The sequence below is a fragment of the Pleuronectes platessa genome, chromosome 22 (genome assembly GCF_947347685.1).
Source record: "Pleuronectes platessa chromosome 22, fPlePla1.1, whole genome shotgun sequence".
Lineage (NCBI taxonomy): Eukaryota > Metazoa > Chordata > Actinopteri > Pleuronectiformes > Pleuronectidae > Pleuronectes > Pleuronectes platessa.
In genome coordinates this window covers 10,195,573-10,218,107 of record NC_070647.1, presented here as the reverse complement: position 1 = coordinate 10,218,107, position 22,535 = coordinate 10,195,573, and the positions used below count along the sequence as shown (strand labels likewise).

Genomic DNA, 22,535 nt, shown 5'->3' with positions numbered 1-22,535 from the left:
GTGTGTTTTCTTCCGGAAGCTGAGATCCAGAGCAGTCGGTACACAACGAAACATATTCATCATCCTGACAGATATTGCAGCTGTACAATGGTTTGTAATGTAATGTTCTGTCGTGTTTAATTCTTAGAGGACCATGGTTGTGTCTTTATATAGTGCAGTCAGCTGTTTCCCAAAAGTGTACAATGTTTTTTTTGATTTGTTTCCTACCCTCTGGGCCAGTGCCCTTCAAACCAGGGGTAGGGGCCACCTGGGGGGGTTTCGAGGAAAAGAAAAACGATTTCCAAGGAACACAAACAATTTCACCAGAATTAAATAAATATATTTGAGCCATAATTGAAAGAAAAGATGAAAGAAAAGAAAAAACCTGCAGGGATTTTGACAAAACTGTGACAGAATCGTTTGCTTTAGGATAATTTACAGCAACACAGGAAACATTGTGACATGAGCACGTAGCACATTGGATTTTTCCTTTCCTCAAATCAATATCTTTTGCACAATAGTACTCCCGGGTCTCTGACACTATTTTAGTGGTCAGGGGCTGAAACATTTAGGAACCTGTGCTTTAGACAGTGGCTGTAAATCTCACATTTCACTGCAGCATGAGAATAGATGGAAGAACACATTAAAGCTCAGTGCGTGTCCAACGTTTCCATTGATTTCTCAGAGCATAATTCATGGATCTTGATGAAAGAAACGCAGGAAATTGCAGTTGACTGCGACTGTGGCTGTTTGCATTTGGCTCTCAATCCTCACTGATGCTTTCCTGTGTTGATGCTCCACTGCACTGTAACCTTGCATCTTCCTCCTTCTCCCCTCTCCCTTACCCATCTATTTACATCCCACTACAGAAGTGAATATGGAGCAACATTTGGCAGGGGGCGCGTTTGGCCATCTGGTGCTCTGTGTGTGTTTGGATACGTTTGTGTGTCCTTGTATTTTTGGACGTTGACGGCGGATTAGGACGAAACCTCTCAATAAACGGAGCCGTAATGTGCGAGCTGATCTGGATGGTGTTCTCGAGGCCGCACCGTGCTCTGTGGGGCTTTTTTATATATACTCTGGTATAGATTGACTTAATAAAGCATGCATTATCAGACGCTGAGATGTGATTCGATTCGACGTTGTGCGACTGTTCCTCCGCATGCATTCGTATTCAGCGTGATTCGTACAGCTTCTGTTCCTATTTCTCGGAGATTAAGAATCCATTTGAAAAAGGGGGATGCAGAGCACGGCAACTAAAATGTCTTTGTGTCAATAAACTAATTAGCCTACTTAAAGATAAGAGGTACATAAATACAAGTTGGTTGCTTTTATACCTGCTTGCGATTATGCAAGATGTTTTTCTAGGTAATAAGGACATCATGGTTTTCTGTGAAAGCACAAATTGCGTTAATACATCACCAAGCACTTGGAAGTGTTTATGTGAGCGTCTGTATTCTCACCCATATATGCGTCCTGTTTGATTCCTCTGGCAACAAAGACACAGTCACACAATGAAGCTCACGTCTTAGCCTTAGGTGCCGCTGACAGGCTGCGATATCACAAGCTATATTAACTCAAATCAATATCAACCGAATCTATATCTTTTTTTTGACTGTCTTCAAATATATATGGAAATGTGCAACAAAGAAAAATCTCCTCCCGACAGTGAGAGCTCTCGGAGGAATGTTATTAATCTTTGACTGGGAAACTCTGCACTGTAAATACAGCAGCTCTTGTTCGAGAGATGGAACCAACATGTTTTTTTTCTTTTTCTGAGCATTAACTGAATTTGATAAGCTTTGAGCCTGGGTTTAAGGGGCTTATGGATTTGACAGTTATTTTAACCTTCCCAAAATCCAGACCCTCCAACCTTTCACACAACAGCATAGAATTTAGTATTTATCACTTTTCATTTATTGAATCTTTGCATTTGTGTGTATTTGCAGACTAACATGGTGAAATTCCCTCTCCTCTCCTCCCTCTCCATAGATGGAACATCGGCATCGTAAGAAGGAGACCACCGCGCCCGCAAGCACCCACCACCTGTTTGTCCACGTGAAGAGCCTGATGAGCGCCAACCTGGGAGAGGAGCTCGAGGTCTTCTTCCACATATATGACGGACGAGAGAGCCGGCCCCTCAGGTAGAAGCTTGATGAAAATAATCCCTTACTGTTTTTAATACAGTTTTCAGGAACTCTGGAAAAATGTCTGAAAACCAGGTGCGCGTCTGAAAGCAGCTTGAAGAGAAGGAGGGAAAATGCGTCACTTTTGTATTTAGCTAATTGATTATTATTATTTTGATATTTAATCAAAGATATATGTGTGTTCAGAGGTTGTGTAGCAGGTGGAAGAGCAGACGTCTCTAATAGCTTCTCTTCTTCTCGTGCCACAAACTCTGCTCTAATTATATTCATGAAGATTTATTAAATGAAGCAGGTTGTTAAAACGCACTTGGACACATAAAAGTGGGCCAGGCCGTGCTATTTTTCTCCCATAAAACGTGTCCTTGCTGTCCACATAAAAGGGCCTGTCACCATCAGAGTCTGAACACGTCACTCGCGCACGCACACGCACGCCAACACACTCACCGCAGCCTCCTGATTGGGCGTCGGCCAAATAGAACACTGTGTTTAAGCTCCTCAGTTTCGCAGTTCAAAGCAAATTCCATGGCACGTCACAAACAAGCGGATCCATCAGGCGAGGGGGAAACGAGTGGGTTGAAATGACTTTTGATAAGTCGTGCTCGTGTTTGACGCCGCTCTCCGCCCCTTAGGGTCACATCAGAGGAACGGGGGCGACATTGATGGGACTCATTGTTTTATTATTGTGTGCAGGGGAACTGTTTCTCCACTTCTACTTTCTGCTGAACTCCAATTTATGAGTCATCAAAATTACTGTTGTGCAAAGTGGCTTGATGCAAGTTTCTTCAAACCTCACACGGAGAATGTTTTGTCAGTGTGAATACATTGCTCCCAAGGAAATAGGCTCTGTGTTATACAAAGTGGAAAGTGAAAATGCTGGAAATCTTACCAGGGGGCTTGCATGGTAAACTTAAACTCTCACGTTTTCACTCACAGCCCCTTCGGACAATTTCAGGAGAATGTGTGGACTTCATTTCACGTCTCAAAGCTGTAAACGTTTCCCTGAACAACAAGCTTCTGAGCGCAGAATATATCAGCAGATCAGAGGCGCTTTTAACCTGCAAAGTGTTTTTCAAAATGCTCCTGTTTCTTCTAACGCATACATCCAGAATCTGGGTGTAAGCTATAAGGCTCGGCAGTAATGCAGGTACATTTTCTCTGATCCCCAGTCTGTGCCTTGTCTTGAAGTGGGTAATGACCACCTAGCAGCATCAAATTAAGGTCCACTTGAAGCGCAGTCTCTCTCCGTCTCTCTCATTATGTTTCTCTTTCTCCGCCTGTCTTGCTCTCTCTATTTTAAAGCTTGAGCACCTCAGCCAGGTATGAGTCATTAGACTCCTCCACTTCTGTCGTGTATTACACTTTGATTTGGATTAAATGAAACACAATAATGTCGACTTTAGTTGTTGAGCGAAAACCTTTGTCACACAACAGCAGCTTCAGATACTCAGTGTATGTTGCCAACAAGATGCTCATTTATTCAAAGTGAATACAGCATGGAGCAGGAATAATGAACAAAAACAAAGCTTGATTTTGCTCAATACAGTTTATCTTGTTTCCTAAATCAGCTAATTACAAATTTTCTATCAGTTTTGGGGGATTAAGGCAGAGAAAGGTCTTAACCATTGTGTCTTGTCTGTGTGTGTGTGAGTGTGTGTGTTGCGTGTTGCAATGACATCGGTTGTCTTCAAGGAAAATCTTGCAATGGCAGCTTGCCAACGTTGTCTCTCACTGTCTGGTCGCACACAAACAGACACACACTCATTTACACAAGCTGCCTGGCAGGGAGCCATTTCTGCGCTTCCCTCAGTGCCGGTGGTTTGTGTGCGAGTGTGTGTCTGCGACCAGATGGGTGTCTGACCCGTTGTTTCTGCACTGTGCCAACACCAGCAGCCCCTGTGCATCATGGCAGCTTCTTTGTGCTCAGTTCAGACGACTTGAATGGCTCTTCAGCAGGACACACACACACACACACACACAAACACACACACAGGGGAATGCTGTACCATCCTCACACTCTCTCTGTTTTGTTGTGTGTTTAGTGGCTATTTCCAAACAAACACACATTTATGGCAACTTTTCGCACACTTGCACTTCCCTCTTCCGAGTTTGACCTCTGCTCACTTCTAACAAGGTCATCCATGGATGGCTGGACTTGGAATCGCAGCGTGTGCGTGTGCGTGTGTGTGTGTGTGTGTGTGTGTGTGTGTGTGTGCTTTTCAGGAGAGACCTCAGGCTAAGTGTGCATTTGTGTATCTCTGCATGACTCTGCTGTCAATTATTTGTCTTTTTCAGCCCTTTTACAAAAAATTTTGTACACATTTAAACACCATTTTTGCCAGTAGACGTGATTTCCATTACCACCACCTGGAGCCGGAATCAATTAAAACCAGTGTTTACTGCAGATTAATTTAATTTGACCAGAGGGGTGAATGACGATTGTCTCTATTCCCCTTGCAGACAAAAGCCAAATGTTAGAGTGGATTAGTGGGTCTTTGACCAGAGGAAAAGAGACTTCTGTGTCTTTCAGGGTAAAGTTTTCCTCGTCTTCTCCATTCAAAAGTCATTTTCTAGCCTTGACATGGCCTCTAAGGGTAGATTAGCTGTTGGGGGTGGTAGGCTCAATTGGCAGTTAATTTATCCAGTATTTTACACGCCAGTCTGTCACCATCCCAATCCCCTGTCCTCAGTCCCCATGTCGGGTGAGCTCACAGCTCCTAATGCAATCATCGATTTCAGGAGAGGGAATAGGGAGCGCTGTGGGGGCCCGACGGGGAGGGAAATCGGCTATTCATGTTATGTTAATGCGAGCGGTGATAGAGAGAGATAAGGTCCCACTGGGGGACGCTGGTGCTCGCAGCTCGGGTGATCAACACGCTGCAGCTGTGAGGGCGTGCGAAGGGAGAGAGGGCTGGCGCGTGTGTGTGTCTGTGTTTGCAGGAGTGGCTGTTAATTGGTGGTTGGGGTTTCAACAATAGAGCGCTAATAAGGGTTGAGGAATGCATGCACGCAAGTCTCATGTCTAATGCAAAGGAATCCGTCTCCATATGTTGGGATAAATGGCCTGGAAAGTCACGGATCGGCTAATGAGGAGCGACCGCGTCCAAAGCTAACTGGCTCTCTACTGGTTTGCTCCTATACGGCCGATAAAAGGAGAACTCTACTGAAGGAATACATGTTTGAAACATCATAAGCATTTGTATAATTAATAATCAAGCGCTTAATTAATTCAAACGTGGGCACCCACTGCCCTATATACACAAATGCACTGAGTTACAGTGAGGAAAGCAGCAATGACAACTTGTAGAAGTAAGAGCTCTAACTGGCTCAAGCTATTATAAAACATCCTAATCCATTGTAGCTGCATGCAGCAGGAAGTCCAGTCATATAGGATCAGAGGGGGGTAAACTCTGTTCTGGTGTGAATGGGCCCCGCCGTAGCCTCGCCTGTTAGCCGTGCCAGCGACTTGGCTCATTATCAGCCGCCAGTGCATTACAAGGTTTTCTCTCTGCTTATCAGTGGACTGTGAAAGTCACCTAACTGGATTAGCCCACAGCTCACCAGCCAGGACGAGACGGGGCCCAGCAGGAGGCCCCCCCGCTCGCTTCCAGAGTGCGTGTGAGATAGAGAGAGAGCGAGCGAGCGAGAGAGGACGGAGCACAAAGAGAACGAAAAGGCGATCTGTGTCCGTCCTTTCTGTTTTTGCCCGACATGCACTTCATTGGACGCCTGCGCACGGACGGCTGCGTGGGGCGTTTGAGGCCAGGGCTGTTCTTTTCAGGCAGTTTGTTCAGAGCTCGCTGTGTTGCTCTCGATCTGTTATATTTCAAAGTCTCACTGAAGAGTGTGTTCAAAAGATCCAAACTGTGATTCAGTGTTTTTCCAGACAGGAAGCCAGCCACACTGTCTCAGTGCTGCTGTTTATAGCATCGCAGATCTGGGGATGGGGATGTCAGTCTGTCTGTCACCTGGTCGCAGGATACTGCCGGGGTCAGACATGTTCCCTACAACCGGAAACATTTCAGATGAGGGGGTGGAGTCTTGGTAGAGCCTGCAGGGGGCAGGGCATGCTGATTACATTCTACTTCAGTCACGTAAAGAATTTGTGAATTGGTCCTTGCAACTTTTTTGATATTTTGCATCGGCCCTTATCGCCAAACGCTCTTGAATGTCTTTGTCTTTCCACATAGACATCTTCATCGGTGTCATCTCTTTGTCAACATGACATATTTGTATTCTTCCAGTTTCGCATCAGTTAGAAACAAAAATTTTCGGATCTATAATGGCCTAGCTGTAAACTCATAGTTCTGTGGACAGAGGGATGAAGTCCATAGGCTTGTGTTTGTGGTGTCTGCTTGTCTGTTTCTATCTAAGTAACATACTTACTATGGTGCAACTTCCCAGGTCGACATTCACTGACATTGGGATGGTTATGCTAAACAAACTGATTTATTTCACTTGACTGAACCAAGAAATCACACTTGTGAATCATGCATTATTTCTCTATGTTTTATCCCATTGACAGCATAGTGCCTTCGTCGTTGAGCAGCTCTTATCAGTTAGTTTCTGAGTTTCCTTCTGTATTCAACACGCTGGTAAGGGTTTCAATCTCTCCCTTTCACAGACACTTGATTTATGAAACCGGCTTGGCAGTTACACGACTGAAATTCCGCATTTCTTCTTGTCAGCTTGTCACTATTTTTGCTGACGGTCCAGTATCTGGGCTAAAAGGTGTCATCGAGAATCCACAGCATGCAACAACACCATGAATATTTTATCTGGCGGTGCAGGAGCCAGTGTGGGGATGCTCAGAAATTCAAACTCTGTATATCTTCTTTTTTCTCTCCGTTTTTCTCAGTTCCCCCGTCTGCCTGCCTCTCTCCCGCCTCGCGATCTTGTTTTCAAACCGCTTCAGTTTGAAGTCTGAACTTTGAAGACATTTCTCCAGTGCCCACCGTGCAGCGCTTGACATTTCTGACATTGTTTCTAATCTTTATTCTGTTCCTGTTAGCTGTGGCTTGGATGCAGTTGTTTACGACGACAGCCAGCCGTCACTCCTGACCCCATTCATCTCAGTGTGTGTTCCCTCTCTCTCCCTCTCTCTCTCTCTCTCTCTCTGTATCTACTCTTGTACAGTGAAAGGTTCTTCGTCCGGCTGAATAAGAGCGGCTTGCCCAAGTCGCCGGAGAAGACCGAGAGACAATGCACGCTGTTTGTGGTTAGTGGTGTAGTAGTTTAAACTTGTGTAGAGCTGACCTGACTCTGTCATACTACATAATGCAGAAAGCAAGAGGATGCTCTGTCAGTGCTCTGCAACCCGTTGACAATGATTGAATCGGATGCTAATGTGTATTTTCCCGTGTCTTCTGTCAGGATTTGGGAAGCAGCGATTTGCGAAAAGACGTCTACATCGTTGTGCACGTCGTAAGAATAGGTGGGAGCTGCTTCTTTAATCTTCTGAACACAACATGCTTTTTCAAATCCCTCAGGCTTTCACAACAGTTCTGTTGACACAACCCCTCTTTGTGTTTGTGCGCAGGGAGGATGGGAGCAGGGGAGAAGAAGAACCTGTGCAGTGTGCAGTACCGCCGGCCGTTTGGCTGTGCTGTCGTCAGCATCGCCGACCTCCTCACTGCTGACTCGAAGGACGACCACCTGCTCAAGGTTTATGCGTAAGTCACAACTGCAGACAACTCGCATCCTTTTCTTCCAAATATACTATCATGACACAACTCACAACTCAGGAATCTAGTGCAACAATTGCCTTGAAAGAAGCTCCATGCGACTGCAGGCAATTCAATTCAAGTCATCTTATTATCTCATAGTCCAATTAACTGGCAGCAGCATCGACATTTCACAACCAGAAGGTAGACGTTGCACTTTTCCCTCTTGCACTTCAGAGGTTGTGTTTTTTTTAGTTTTTTTCTGTCTACCAGCAGCCGTGGAAGTGTTCTGTGATCCATTCCAGTCTGCACAATGTCCCAAGGGACAGAGAAGGCTACTGTGGATACAGTAGTTTGACCTAGATTATATCTGGATCAGACTGACTGGCCAAATACACAAAGCTCAGGAGAAAACGCAACCGCTTTCTCGACACCTGCACTAAGACTGAGAGCTTTCAGTTGGATTAGCATTCAAGTTCTTAGTCGAATGATGTTAGATTGGTGACCATGGAAAATAGAAATTAGTTTTTACCCCATCTGCTAAATAACGAAAGCAACAGTCTGTTAGACAGGTTAATAATTCCTGGGGACAACTGAATTCCGCGTTAATGAATAATGAATAAAACGTTTATTTGTGCCATTTTTTTACTTTTGTGTTTTATCTCAGGTGTAACACAGAGAGCGAGTGGCACCAGATCCACGAGAACATCATCAAAAAGGCCAGCTCCAGATACAACCTGTCTGGATCCAACACCGGTAAGAGACACATCTCTTTTATCCAATATTGCTTCCTCCCATCTCCACATCACTCTTGGCTTAGGACTTAAAACAACGAGGGGGTTTAGTCATCCATTATCCCGTGATAACAAACTTAGCAGCTCACATCATCATCAGTCTCTTTCCATGTGATAATCAGCTTCCGGTCAGTCCCACTTAGTTTGTATGTGCGTGGGAAGTTCCTCTTTCTTCACATGCACGGAGCTCACTGTTGCAACCGCACTCAGAGGATTTTTTTTATAAATAAACACGTTTGCACCATATGGAACAACAACGTCGGCAGTTTCCCGTAGCAACAGGTTGGCGGAGAATTAAAACACGGAGTTCTTCAAACGTCAAAGAAATGTCGTCTGATATTTGAAAGGCTTGTTTTGCTCCGAGGGCTGTACATCCCTCCTGTGGATTACAGACAGCATCCCCCCCCCCCCCCCCCCCCAACAGAATCATCAAGCTACAGCTGTCGGAGGAGTTGTGTTGCCAATAATCTTGTGTATGCAAACAGATGATGAACGTCTTGATTGTGATTTCAAATTATAACGTGCAGTGGAGTCAGGAGTGGGGAAGCGAGACGACGCGCTGCAGTCGTTTGAAAGCGTCGGCCCGTGTGCAGCTGTTTGCATCAGGAGGTCAAACCCACAACCGACAGCAACAGTTCATCAGGAGGTTCCCTTAATGTTGATTTACATAAGTGCAAACTTTTTTCCGGGCTGTAATTTTCATACTGGTAAATGTTCATTTTCCACATTCACGCAGCTGATTGTCTTCTCACGTCTCCCTGCTGTATTCTTATAGGAACATTACAGCCCGGCTCCATAGAAAAGGTTGATTATTATTGAAGGAGCGTGACGCATGCAAACTGGAGCGATGGAAGATGAGGCTTCATGATATGAATGTCAAGAATCTGTGAGACAGATCTACTGAGTCAGCTCCTCTTTCTACCTTGGCTCCGAAACACCAATAATTACTTGAGGAGAAGTGGTTCAGCTCCAGTGTGTCGAATTATCACGAATAGGCTTGAAGGGATGCGGTAATTAAACTGAACGACTACAAAGCCGTTTGGAACATCCTGCAATACCCGAGAATAACAGCACTGCAACATCCAGCTCAAATCTCAGGTGGAGATGAAAAGCGTTTGCATTTCTGAGCAGACTCAAAAGTCGACATTAATTTCGGATAAAACATAAAACTGAGGAATGGCACTAAAATGGACCCTCGGCGCCGATATAAGGTAGTAAAACATTTCCGAAACTGATATATCGGCCTATATACATATATAAAAAAATTGGCAATGATTCCCTAGATGTTGGTATCAAATCCCAGCGTATTAATGTATTTGGGGCTTGATATTTTATACTTAAACCATAGATTTGCTTATTAAAACCTGTAAATAAATCCAAACTGAAGTAGAGATTAGTTACTAGTTATTAGATAGCACAGATATCATTGTTGTAGTTAAACTTAAAGCAGACAACAGATGAGTGTGTGTCTCCGGTAGAAGCTGCACAGTGGTTTGTGCCTGCTGGTTGTCATTAATACTTTTTCTCATCAAAAACAAACCTCCCCGACAGAAGGCTGCATGCTGCCTGAAGACACTGTATTTCCTTGTGATGTTTTTTTTTTCCATCTTGTACATGTTTGCTTCAGGCTTTGATTTGACAGCATTATGCACACTCCCCCAACACAAACACAAACACAAACACACACACATCATAAACACACGTAATTGAATTATTTGAAAGAGTTTGTGTCCTTCTCTGGCTGCAGTTTATCACAAACACATGGATGTTAGGTATTGATCAACTGTCCCCCCCGAGACATCGATCGGGCCGAGCGGGGGCCGATTTGCTGCAGTGCCTCCTCTTTCAAAGTGCATTAGAGGAGAGCTGAAGCTAATTCACACAACTTTGTCCCGAAAGGCTGTTTCCACCACTTATCTGAATTTGACATTGATCCCCTGAAATGAAGGAAAAAGCGCTTTAATCACAAGGCGGAGGTAATCGCTTCAATTTTCAAAAGATAATGAACGCTCGATACCAGGTTTCATTTACGTGTTATGAGCACCATTCATCTGTCTGGGCTGCATTTATTAATCACCATTTTTATTAGCTCCCATAGTTCAGTTTCACTTGTCAAGGACTGTGCTCTTATTGGCTCTTTTTAACTTCCTCTATCCCTTTTAATTACATCACATACACAGGCACGCACACACACACACACACACACACACTGCTCTGCCTCTGCAGTGAGCAGGACTGGTAACATTTGAGACAAGTTGCCTTTTTGAAGATCCACATTCAGCAACTGGTTTGAAGTAAACTAAAAATCTCTTGGTATCATCCATCCCTCCTGTTTATCATGTGAGGGTCGCAAGGCACTGGATCCTTTTCCAGCTGATTTGGGTGAGAGATCAGACTCCAACACAATTTCTAACAGACTAAATATCGAGGCAATGTTGAAAAATGTGGCCGTTCTTCACAACTGTGATGTCAACAGAAGCGTTTGAGCTCTCCTCCAGCCTGTGAGCTGTGATTACACAGAGGAGCAGGAGGATCATTCAGACTCTCTTCTCTCTTGCGTGCGTTCTTTCACAACTTGCGGTCTTTAGATGTTCAGGGGGTCACACATTACATGAACTTTCCCCTAGTGAGACCCCCGACAAGTGTGTCTGCTCTCCCAACTGCGTTTCATCATGAAGTGTGAGGTTGTCTTAACCACTGTGTGTTTGGACTGTGGGAGGAATCTGGTCCGGACAAAACCAGCACAGACACAATGAGAACATTTAAACCTTACAGCCTTAATGTCTGAGATTGCTTTTAATTTGTCTTGCCTTAAATTGCCCGTACATTAACAGTGTCCTGCCCACTCTACATGCAAAGCAGCTACAGCATCGCTTACAGCTCAACGCTACTCGTCTGAAAAGTCAATTCCTTCCAAAGGGCGATTACTCTGCTGCGGAGAAACATGAGAGAATACGTAACACTTGAACGCATCATCTTTAGCTAACAGGTCAGGGTCTCCCCTTCACTCTGTGTCGGTAGAATGTCCGTGCAGGAGTTATGGATCACCCTGCATAATTTAAAGGCCACCATTTATTACACTTAGTGTCAGGAGGGCAATTAAAACAAGAGTGCAGTGGACTGAGATAACGTAATGTGCGTATATGTGTGTGCCATTTGTGCGCCTGGTCTTTGCACGAGTCTGTGTGTGTGTGTGTGTGTGTTTGTCGCTGTGTTCCTCTCCTCTTAAACAGACCTGGCAGTGTGCCAGAAGTCTCCTATTAGCAGCCAATTAGCAGGGGGAGAGACGAATGCACGGCCCTTAGAATATAAAGAACACAGGGTTGTTTGGGTAATAAACAGGCAGCGAGGGAGAGACAGTTGTTTTGTCTCGCATGTAGCCTAATGAATATCTCATCCTTCTTTACCTGTAGGCTTCAGGGTCACTCTCAAGATGATCAAACTCGAAAGAGGAGACTCAGAGTTGATGAGAGGAGAGGTTGATTCCCGTTCGCTTGTAGCAGAGTGTAACTGTTGAAGCGTCTTTCATAAGACTCTGGCTGTGCGTGAGTCAGGTCAGGTGGATAAACCGGCTCCCACCTCCACATGCAGGCGTAGGCAGCGACAGAAGAGGCTGCGACAACTCCAACGTTTTGTTTTGGAGTTTGTGACGAGGCAGGCCGGGTGGGCAGAGAGGAGCAAGGGTTGAGATTGTTTTTTTTTACTCTTTTTTATTTTATCAGCATCAGCTCCATCTTTCAGGCAGAACAGTAATGAATCTGGTTTGCCTAATGTAGCCTGGCTGTAGCTTTTAGAGCATGTGTGTGTGTGTGTGTGTTAATGTGTGTTTTGATGCCAAAGGCTTCATCCACATTAAGGGGCCAGCAGATTAGGCCTGAGTGGAAAAAAAAAACTCTCCCCTGAACTTGGAACGGGAAAATGGGACTCTCCTCTCAATTCCCAACGGACCTTGGTGCCACTTTGCACTACAGTTGATGGACTGTGTGTCGGTTTGAATTATTTATTATTTTGGTACGGCTCCAGATAAATGGGTAGATCAAGGCATTTTGTTTCACATTCTCTGCAGCATTTCCCACAGAACTCATTCAAGCTGAGGCAGTAGGAAGGTTCACATGCACGCTCATCAACATCGCTCTCATGGGGCTACAGGATCCGACTGTTGCAGATCAGATTTTCAAATGTCGAGGGTCAAAGTTGAGGTTCAAAGTTCACCAAAGTTGATCTCCACTTTTGTGGAGGATGAAGAAATACATTGGTGGTGATATTTGCTTTGCATTCGCGCATTTGCGGCCATGCGCTAAAGAGGGAAAAACGAGCTCTCACATGTGAGAAAACTCACAGTTCAACAACTTTATGGTCGCAGATGTCGCTGCACAAAGCTGTACAATGCAGCAACAGAGAAAAACACCACACAAACTGTGGCAAGACAGATTAGAATTTGCCGTGCAGCCACAGTCGAGATGACGTGGCAAGATAGACAAGATAGGGTATTAGCTGTATGCTGCCGTACAAAGGCAAAATACAGTGACTAAATATTTGTCTCAATTTGGACTAAGAGTAGACTTGTGTTTTACCAGACACAGCTATCATGGCCACAGAAATATGTCTCGGAAAATGTAAAAAAAAAAATTATCGTAACCCACCTGGCATCTTAGTATTTCATTTTTTCCCTTTCAACATAACTTAATAAAACGAAAACACTATCCAGCCACGACAAAATTAAGTTTTCTATATTAGTGCGTTTCTATGAGATACTCAATTTGGCCCCAGCTTGAGAACCTGAAACCTCTTTTTTCCCCTCAACCTCTTCCTGCTCTGTCTCTGCGGCCCTGTTTAGTTTGACACATCGCGAACACGTTTTACAAACAAGTCACGTCTCTTTGTTGACTCTCAGTGACGGAAATCTCTCACACAGCTAATGAACCATTTCACCGCTGCCTCCCAACTTCCCTGAAAAACATCCACAGCAATAATCGTCATCGTCTCTGGTGGGCTCCCTTGCTGTTTAGCTCTTAATGTATCTGCCTCTCCTTGTCATGAGCACTGACAGACACACACATGCACATCAAGGAGCTGTATTTCGGGAGCTGTGTTTTAATTTAGCTGTGCTGACATTTGGAATTATTGCATAAGGATATTGATTCCAGGCAGCGGCCTTTATGTGGGATTTCCTCTAAAAAAAGAAGCGATACATGACTCACAGGCTGTTTGCATTTGGGCGTCCATGTTATTTTTATGGACATACGTGTAGTAGAAGATGGCAGGTTTAACAGATATGGTCATGTTGTTGCTGAAAATATGAATGTACTATACAAGGTTTTGAATGTTGCCGTTTTTTCATTTCAGGCCTGGCGGTGGCTCTGCAGCTTCTCCACGGCGACATCGAGCAGCTGAGGCGGGAGTACATGGTCCTGTTCACCCGCGGCGTGTCCATCACCAGGAAACTGGGCTTCTCTGATGTCATCATGCCAGGTAGAACCGCACCAACACAGCATCAGTACCAGAACTTACAGAGCACGTGTTTGAAAGAAAGCAAAGCTGTCGTCCTTTCCAACCTTGAGCCAGATGTTCAATTGTCCTCCTTCTGAAATCATCCCTAGATATACTTCATCTAGTGCAAAATGATACACAAATAATATGGCCTAAATAAAAAACAGATATGTAGTGATTTTGTGTAATTAAACACTTCTTAAAGACTATTGATCCAACAAATCAATGGTTGAAATCAGGCTCAGAAAATGAAAATATCAGATATTACATTAGTCAATTGAGCTGAAACTTAACAAACTATGGCTTGAGGTTATATCAAGGCAGACTGCAGAAATACAGAAATGAAAAACTCATTTAGTCCTGAATGATTGAAAGAACATGGATTCATCGCAGAAAAACTGAAAAGAGGACTTTCCTGTTTATTGCACGTTGTGTCGTTGCTATGTGGATCCAAGCAGCAAAGGGTCACCTTCAATCTGAATGAACAGACATGTACCAAAGATGTATAAAAAGATGTCCGTGCACCAGAGTCTCTGTCTCTCTCTGTGTGTTAAAGCTTTGGGATTCTTTTTCAGTTTTTGTTGTGGCTTCACTGAATGTTGCAAAGTTTCCTTATTTTTAGTTTCATGGAAATAGACAAACTAGTCTGATGGTGGATGAACCACTCAGCCCCACACAGTATCACCGTCTAACTAAATGATTTAGCTTCTTTTGAGACTTCCTGGAATTATTTGGACATTTTAAAAACTCAACCTTATTTACTGTTGGGCTTCCAGCTGGGTTTGAAGAAATGGGGATTTCTGTTTCTTTGAATTCCCTCATTTAACTTCCTGGGAATTCGTTTCTTCCTGGAAAAATAAAGTGTGGTGATCTCTGGACGGGCGATATTTCAGTTTATTCATCATAACTACAATTTCCAACCAATAAATTGTAGAAAAACAATCCTGCTTTTTAACTCTCTCTTAAACGTTTTTTCTTTATGATAACCTACACTTGTTTCCTAAGTAAACTGAATTAATTTATATCTATATCTTTATAATGTGTACCTCCGACTTGATATTTTATCTGACACCCTCGAGGCTAAGAACTTAATGATGTGTTTATATAGTAGACATTGATCCGCCTCATCATCATCCCGTCTGCTGTAGTTGCCTAGGTAACGCCTGCTGCGTGAGTGATCTCCACCTAAGGGCGCTCCCTCAGACTGATGAAATATTCCCCCTGATTCAGGTAGAGAGACATCACTCATACAGACCCCTTCAGAAACCCCCCCGGGCCTATCTGGATAGGGCCTCGTTGCCTTGGTGACAAATGTACAGCCACTTGAATGTCACATGATGTAATATGTAAGATATTTACATATACAGGAGGGAACGTATGAAAGGGAAAGCGGCTGAATGAGCCGTCCCACCCTTTGTCTCTCCATTCATTTATGAGCGCTGGACGTCAGGGGACTGATTTTTATTCTTTTTTTTTTGTCCTCAGCAGAGCAGTTCTTTTAAATAAGTGAGGTGTGCTGCCTGGTCACTGAGATAAAGAGGAAGCCCAGACTGTGGGTCCCCCAGCGTCTCACTAACACAGATTTATGTTCACTGTCTTTGTCTTTGTCTGACTACAAACCCCGAACGCTCTCACTCTTTTTTCTGCAAGTGTAACTCTGCCCTTGGGCTCAGGAAACTGTCTCCCCTTCTTTCCCCCCCGCCTCTCCCTCTTTTCTGGATTCGTATCTCTTTGTCTCTTTCTCCGATTTTTTTCCTTTCACTCTTTCCCTCGTCCAGCAGCTCTGCCCCCTACCTTCCCCACTTCCTGTTTTCCCATTGTACGTAAGAAAACTGCTCCCTTGTGTGTCCACCTTCCTGAAGTCTTTGTGTGTGTGTGCGCTGCCAGCGGACAGTATGGGTTTGTGTATAGAATGCCTCACGTTGCCATGGTTACTGTTGTTAGGAGCAGAAAATCAATGCTGACCCTCGAGATGGAGATATGATGAGCACACGCACACACACACACACACACACACACACACACACACACACACACACACACACACACACACACACACACACACACACACACTCGGAGGTTACCCAGGGAACTTATTTTACAATGTGTCAGACTACAGAGGAAACAGGCCTGTCCTTTCCTCACCCAGATCACTTTGACTTCCTCTACAGAAGGAAATTAATGTGTTGCCTAAGCCAGACATTGTGCATTCAGCTGCAATAATAACAAAAAGAGACAAATATTACTTCCGAGGATTATTCCCTCATACTCCACTTGACCATAGACTGAGTTGCATCAGAGTTCATGGGTCATATTTTTGTTTTTATGATGTCCCCACTCTATATTCACTGTTAATGCTCCTGCTATTACCAAGTCTTTTGGAATTTATGTGCAGGAATAGGTAACTGTGACACCTTGTTTTCTCAAGTGATGTTTTTCTTTATTGTGCACATGTATGTTGGTCATCTTTAAACATTTTATCCCCTATATGGGCCAGATAATCCAATCAAATCATATTTTATTCGTACAGCCCTTATTCAGGATTAACTATTTTACAATCTATACAAGGTGCTGCCCTGACACACCTGCTGCACATCTGCCTGTGGGAGAACAAGGGTTGGGTACAGTAGCTCAACTGTGGATCCAGAAACCTAATTTACCTGAAGTGATGTCACTTGAGCCGGGGTCACATGCATGAATTAAATTTTAAAAATCCAGTTGTTTGGAGATGGGAAGAAATGAGCCTCATTAGGCCGTGTTAGGAGCTACTGTCATCATGAGATTCTTTAAAAAGAATAAACTCTTGCAAAACAAGGTCATTCAGATTCCTTTTCCCAAAAAAAGGTCAGATTTTCAAAACCCTCAGACGCAAGACCGGCTCAGGTATAATCGCTACAGGATCTGATGGCATATTCTAAATCTTGCATTCTCAGATGGTCAAAGATCAGGAGCTGAAGCTTAGATTTCATGTCAGCAGAAGATTTATCTTTAAATGGCCACAATGTAAAAGCTGTGCACAGCTGTCACGGACTATTACACCAGAAGTTGTCGTCAAGCTACAGACAGATCATTAATAATTCTTGCTCGTATGCATAATCAATGCCCTGTTGCCTTTTCTTTTCCCTGTTCCTACAGGAGAGATGAGGAATGACCTTTACATCGCACTGGAGAAAGGAGAGTTTGAGAAGGGAGGGAAGAGCGTCGCCAGGAACGTAGAGATCACCGTGTACGTGCTGGATATTGACGGACAGATCCTCAAGGTAAGAACACATCTTTTTAACAAAGACCGTCACTGTTATCAGGAAAAATTCTTAATTTCTGAAGTACTTTAAGAACAGTAAAAACCTTACTTAAGTTATTCTTCAACTAACCTTTTCACTAAATAGTCTGTGTCGTTCTTTTGGAGCCGAGCTCTTTATTTAAATATCGCTGACCCAGATGAGAAACTGAGAAGTGCCTTTCCAGTATGTTGCTCATTTCTGCTGCAGCACAGTGACAGTCAGCTTCTGTGGTTTCCTGCGCTGCCTCGGCCTCAGAAAGAAAATAGACTCAAATATAACCCTGCTGCCACCGCCTCTGCCGCCGTGGCGCACACAACCCTCTCACACACACACACACACACACACACACACACAAACCAGGTCGTTCCCCCCTCAATTGGCATTTGTGGCGCGTGTGTACGGTTTTCAAAGTCTCACATATTAATTCATCGCGTGCTCGCTCTTTACCACATCCTGTCATGGCCTCTCATTTCCTCTCTTCACTTCCTGTTCTTTCTCTGCATCAGTTGCCTCCTCCCGCTCTGCTCACTGTCTCGTTCTCTCTCCGTCTTTCAGAGTCACGTGGCGGCCGGCTCGGGGGAGCCAGGTGGGGACGAGTACCACTCCCTGGTGCTGTACCACAACAACAGTCCGCGCTGGGCGGAGCAGATCAAGCTCCCCATCCCGGTCGACATGTTTCGGGGGTCGCACGTCCGCTTCGAGTTCCGACACTGCTCCAGTAAGTCGCACTGGGACTGCGGATACTCGATCGCATCACTCCAGACCGTTTCATGCATCCTCTGGAGGTGCAGCAGTAAAGAGGTGTTCTCATGGAGAGCAACACAATGAACATTCCACTTTTCTTCCAGCTTCAACCTGCCAACCATGCAGCCTCAAGCCCCAAGGCTGCTGCCGCCTCAAAGATACACTATTTCCTCATAATGCGCTTGTTTCAGTATTTTCATAATGAGACTGTTTGTCAGACTCCTCACCTCCTAATGAGACAAAGCTTTAATTATGACCAACATACGGCTCACCGGCCTCCCCCGCCCTCTTTCTGGGCCACAGGGAGAGAAAAGCCAAATCTCCTCTCTCATAACAAGCTGATATTATCAGGCCAAACTGGGAGTGTGCAGTTGATATAGTAGCCTTATTAGCGCCGGCAGTGCTTGCGTTGCCACTCCAGGGTTGCCCATTAGGAGCCCGGTTCAGGAGCCTGTGGGGACACCAAACTGAGGAGACCATATCATTCTCACAAACTCGGGGGACAACTTCCCTGCTTCCATGTGCAGACACAAAGAGGGAGAGGGAAAAGCAAATTTTTGTTATTATGCTTAAATGCTCTTGTATTTCTAGCTTTTATGCAGCAGCTGTATTTGTTAATTTGTTTGCAGGGAGTTGAGAGTTGTTCCTAAATGAGGCTAAAGTGGAGTTTAAGGACCTGACAGCCTCGGTAGTGCAAATACTTTGTTTTGTTGTTAGCTGACTCTTTGTTGACTTGCTCAAACAATTGAAATGATTTGTCGTCGTAGGCGTACTTTACCTTTACTGCTGTCAGAAGAGCCGGATTTCATTTTTCTCTCTTTTCGTAGACAGCATCAAATATGAGGTCTTTGAACGTTTAGAAATTTAAAACCCTGAATTCCCGACGACAGTGTAGTGTATTTGCTCCACATACATACATCTATCTATCCTCTACCTGTTCTGCCAAGCTCCGCTAAGCTTGCATTTCTCACAGCACCGCTTAATCTTCCCTAATCTCGTTGTGCCCAAGTCTGTGAGGGTTTATAGATTAGAAAAACCTGTCTGAGGGGAACCACACACAACGAAAAGCAAAAAAACAAAAACAACATATCAGCAATAACTTCCCTGGTGTGAAAACTTAATCACAGCAAAGCGAGACAGACATAAAATGTCACCGGTGGAGTAACTCGTGCTTCCCCTGGGGGAGACAACACAGACACAAAACATAAACACAAGACTGACGCTGGATGAATGAATCCGAATTGAAACCTTTGCTTCCTGCTGTGCGCGCATTAGCGCATTATTGTCAAAGCAGCCGATAAATCAGATTACATGTAATCATGCAAATGACCCCCAGAGCTTAAAAAGCTCCTTAAATACACAGAGGCAACATAATCAGACGCTGTTTGTGCCGTCGGTCAAGGTTGTTTAGACTGCTGGGTGGGGGTGGGGGTGGGGGGGGTGGTGTCTATAAATACATCGGGGTAACGATGTATTTATAGATGCATTAGATGTCACACTGCCCACAACAGTGTTTCCATGGTATGGTCGGACCTTAATGGTTTCCTGTTGTGTTTCTCATCAAAATGCATTGAGGTTGCTCATCTCTCACAAGCACCTATTATCACTTCTCAGCCAATACAGATGTTTGTTTGATTGACATGCCAATGTTTGAAATTATTTATATGCCTGTCCCACCTGATAATTTTTCTTTACTCTTTTTTTATATAAACGCTCTAATCACATAAATGCAGCACATTTTGTTTATATCCTCCATGTTTTGTTTTTTTTCACTTTCAAACTACATGAACACATTGAAGCCAAAACTACAACTTCACTAGGGAAGTAAAAAAGAAAAATTCCTTGATCTGCACCGGTGTCCCTTTTCATGTCAAATTTTAACGGGTTGTTCTCTGGCCCGTGTCCCACCCTTCCACCAAGTGTCATGGAAGGTAGTTTTTGCATAAACCTGCTGACAAACGGTCGGGTGTGAAGACTTTGGCCGAGGTAATAATGTTTCTCACAACTCAGCCTACCTTTAACTTCCAGACAGAATAGTTCCACAAACGTTTTCTGCCCCGATGAAAAGTTTCTTCTTCTTCTTCTTCTTCTCCTCTACTCTTTCAACATAAAGACTGCATTATGAGGAAAAGCAGCACCGGTGTCACAATATTATCTTTTGATATGTATTTGCTTGCTGGCAGCTTGTGCTGGTGTGTTTTGGACTCAATGTCATGTCCATGTGTTGTTGTTTGGCAGCTAAAGACAAGGGAGAGAAGAAACTGTTTGGCTACTCCTTTGTTCCTCTGATGCAGGAGGATGGCAGGACTCTGCCAGATGGCACCCATGAGCTCATTATCCACAAGGTAAGACCCACACACCCTCACTACCAGCCTTCAGACAATGCTTGGACACAATGCACTGCAGAAATGTTCATCTAGATCTGTACATTTGGGCTACACAGTTATATTTTGATTCAATTTCAGGATTTAATTCGTCATATTGGAGATTTGACATAAAATGAATGGACATAACTGTAGATTTCTCCAAGCAGAGGGGGCAAATATCCATGATCACCTTGTGAATTCGTCATTTGCGTCTTGTCGATTCCTATAAGTGAACCCACTCACAGTTTTGTGTCACACGGGTCATCAAGGCTACTTTATATCTATACATGATCGCGCAAATCATTTGCTCTAAATAGCAAAACGCCGTCTCCCTGCTGTTGAGCCGTTTGCCGCTGCAGCCTGACAAACAGCTCCCATCCCTCCATTACGGCCTGACAGCTCGGTGACTAACGTCCACTTATGCAACATCGCCAAGCTGTGAGGTTTCAATTTTGTACCACAAGTGAGTGTTAATATATGTCTGTTTGCTCCTGTAAGAAACACTTGGTGTTTGACTGGAAGTGGCACATTTCATTTCAGGCCCAAGCTGATGCATGTCGTCTCAAGGCGGCAGCGCCCCTCTCCATCTCAGTGTTTAGTTTTGACCTTTATGTCCAGTTTCTGCGTTTTACAGACCTTCGGAGACTCGCAGTCATCTTTTCACACTTTTCGGCTTCGACACATCAAGCGACTGAAGCAAATAAAATGTCCGTCTTCCTGAGCTAAAAGCCTCTGCGAGATCCTCTTGGGTGTAATTGACAATAATTGCAGACTACATGCTTTTCCTCAGCTGCAGGCAGGAGGGGTGTGTGCACAAACGAGGCTTTTGCGGAGAGCGGAAAAAAGCATGGAGCACTATAATACATTTTATTGCTGTGGCGGAGCAGTGACCAAACAGTCTGATTATTTATTCCGCTGTTAACTCCGGTTTATTTTAGATGTCTTATAAAACAAAGTCTCCTCTTATTATGGTCCTCGTTTTTTTTCCTTTCTCAGATTTACTGTTACATAACTTCCTAGCCTGAGTCTGCCAGTTCAGGAGGACAACTCTGGTTACCTGGTGTGTTCCCACCATCGGGGTGGACGGGGAGGGGGGGGGAGTTAAGGGCCCATTGTAATGCCAGATGGAAGTTGCTGAAAAGCTCAATGAAACCGGCATGGCCTAGTTTCTCCTCAGACCCAAAATAGACAGACGAATCAGTCCAAACTGTGTGGAAGCTTTGGAGCTCAAACAACCTCAGCTGTGCACCAGGGCTCTGCATTAAAGCCCTGGAAATAACTAAACCTCACCATTCTGTGCAGCTTCTTCATCCTGACAGAATGAAAACACATCTCAGAAACCACATCATGTTGTTGATGGTCTGAGATTGGTAGATTCACATGTTTCAGTCATGACTAACACAAGCCGACAAACCCTCAATCTATATATTAAGAAATGATCTTTAGCATCGCCTCCTTCTTCTCATTTACACCATGTTCTGTTGTCTCTCTTGTTTCTCTTCAGTGTGAGGAGAACACCAGCCTGGCCGACTGCTTGCGCTACCTGAAGCTGCCGTTCTCTAAGGCCAACCTCCCGGCCAACAACCAGACGCTGAAGGGCACCAAAGAGTCTTTCTGGATCACCAGCTTCCTCTGCTCCACCAAGCTCACACAGAATGGTAAACTAGACCCGGGGATTGAGTCGTCTTTTGGCTACTTGCCTAGCGAGGTGTGAGTAAGCTTGTATATTGCTGCACAATCTAGTCCCGTGCATATGTATAATTCAGTAAGCGAAGCACTTGAAGCACTGCTGCCAAAGATGGTGATCAACACCTCACATAGGGCAAACAAAAGGGTGAACTGCCACGTGTTTGAGGTAGATGATGGATGTTAATACCTGGTCACATGAGAAAGTGAGAAAGTATGTGTATGTGCATCCAGGCTGCAGAGTACGGATCTGTAGTCTTATCTATGATGAAAAAATGTATTATCCAACCATGAGGATGAATTGAAATATAGTGAACATCAGTGTTAATTTCGTTGACGAAGACGATGACGAAATATATTCGTTAACGACCTTTTTTCCATGACGAAG

General features: G+C 44.3%; 1 protein-coding gene across 2 annotated transcripts in view; it reads left to right on the top strand.

Moving 5' to 3' along the window:
* dock4b (dedicator of cytokinesis 4b) overlaps nucleotides 1-22,535 on the top strand; it is a 108,247-nt gene that overhangs the window by 41,734 nt on the left and 43,978 nt on the right. For both annotated transcript variants that reach the window (XM_053414831.1, XM_053414830.1), the window contains exons 8-17: nucleotides 1,972-2,123; nucleotides 7,260-7,341; nucleotides 7,497-7,557; nucleotides 7,663-7,795; nucleotides 8,454-8,542; nucleotides 13,927-14,052; nucleotides 17,206-17,330; nucleotides 17,907-18,069; nucleotides 20,334-20,440; nucleotides 21,966-22,119. In XM_053414831.1, coding sequence (XP_053270806.1) covers nucleotides 1,972-2,123; nucleotides 7,260-7,341; nucleotides 7,497-7,557; nucleotides 7,663-7,795; nucleotides 8,454-8,542; nucleotides 13,927-14,052; nucleotides 17,206-17,330; nucleotides 17,907-18,069; nucleotides 20,334-20,440; nucleotides 21,966-22,119 — 1,192 coding nt within the window. The remainder of the gene's footprint in view (nucleotides 1-1,971; nucleotides 2,124-7,259; nucleotides 7,342-7,496; nucleotides 7,558-7,662; nucleotides 7,796-8,453; nucleotides 8,543-13,926; nucleotides 14,053-17,205; nucleotides 17,331-17,906; nucleotides 18,070-20,333; nucleotides 20,441-21,965; nucleotides 22,120-22,535) is intronic.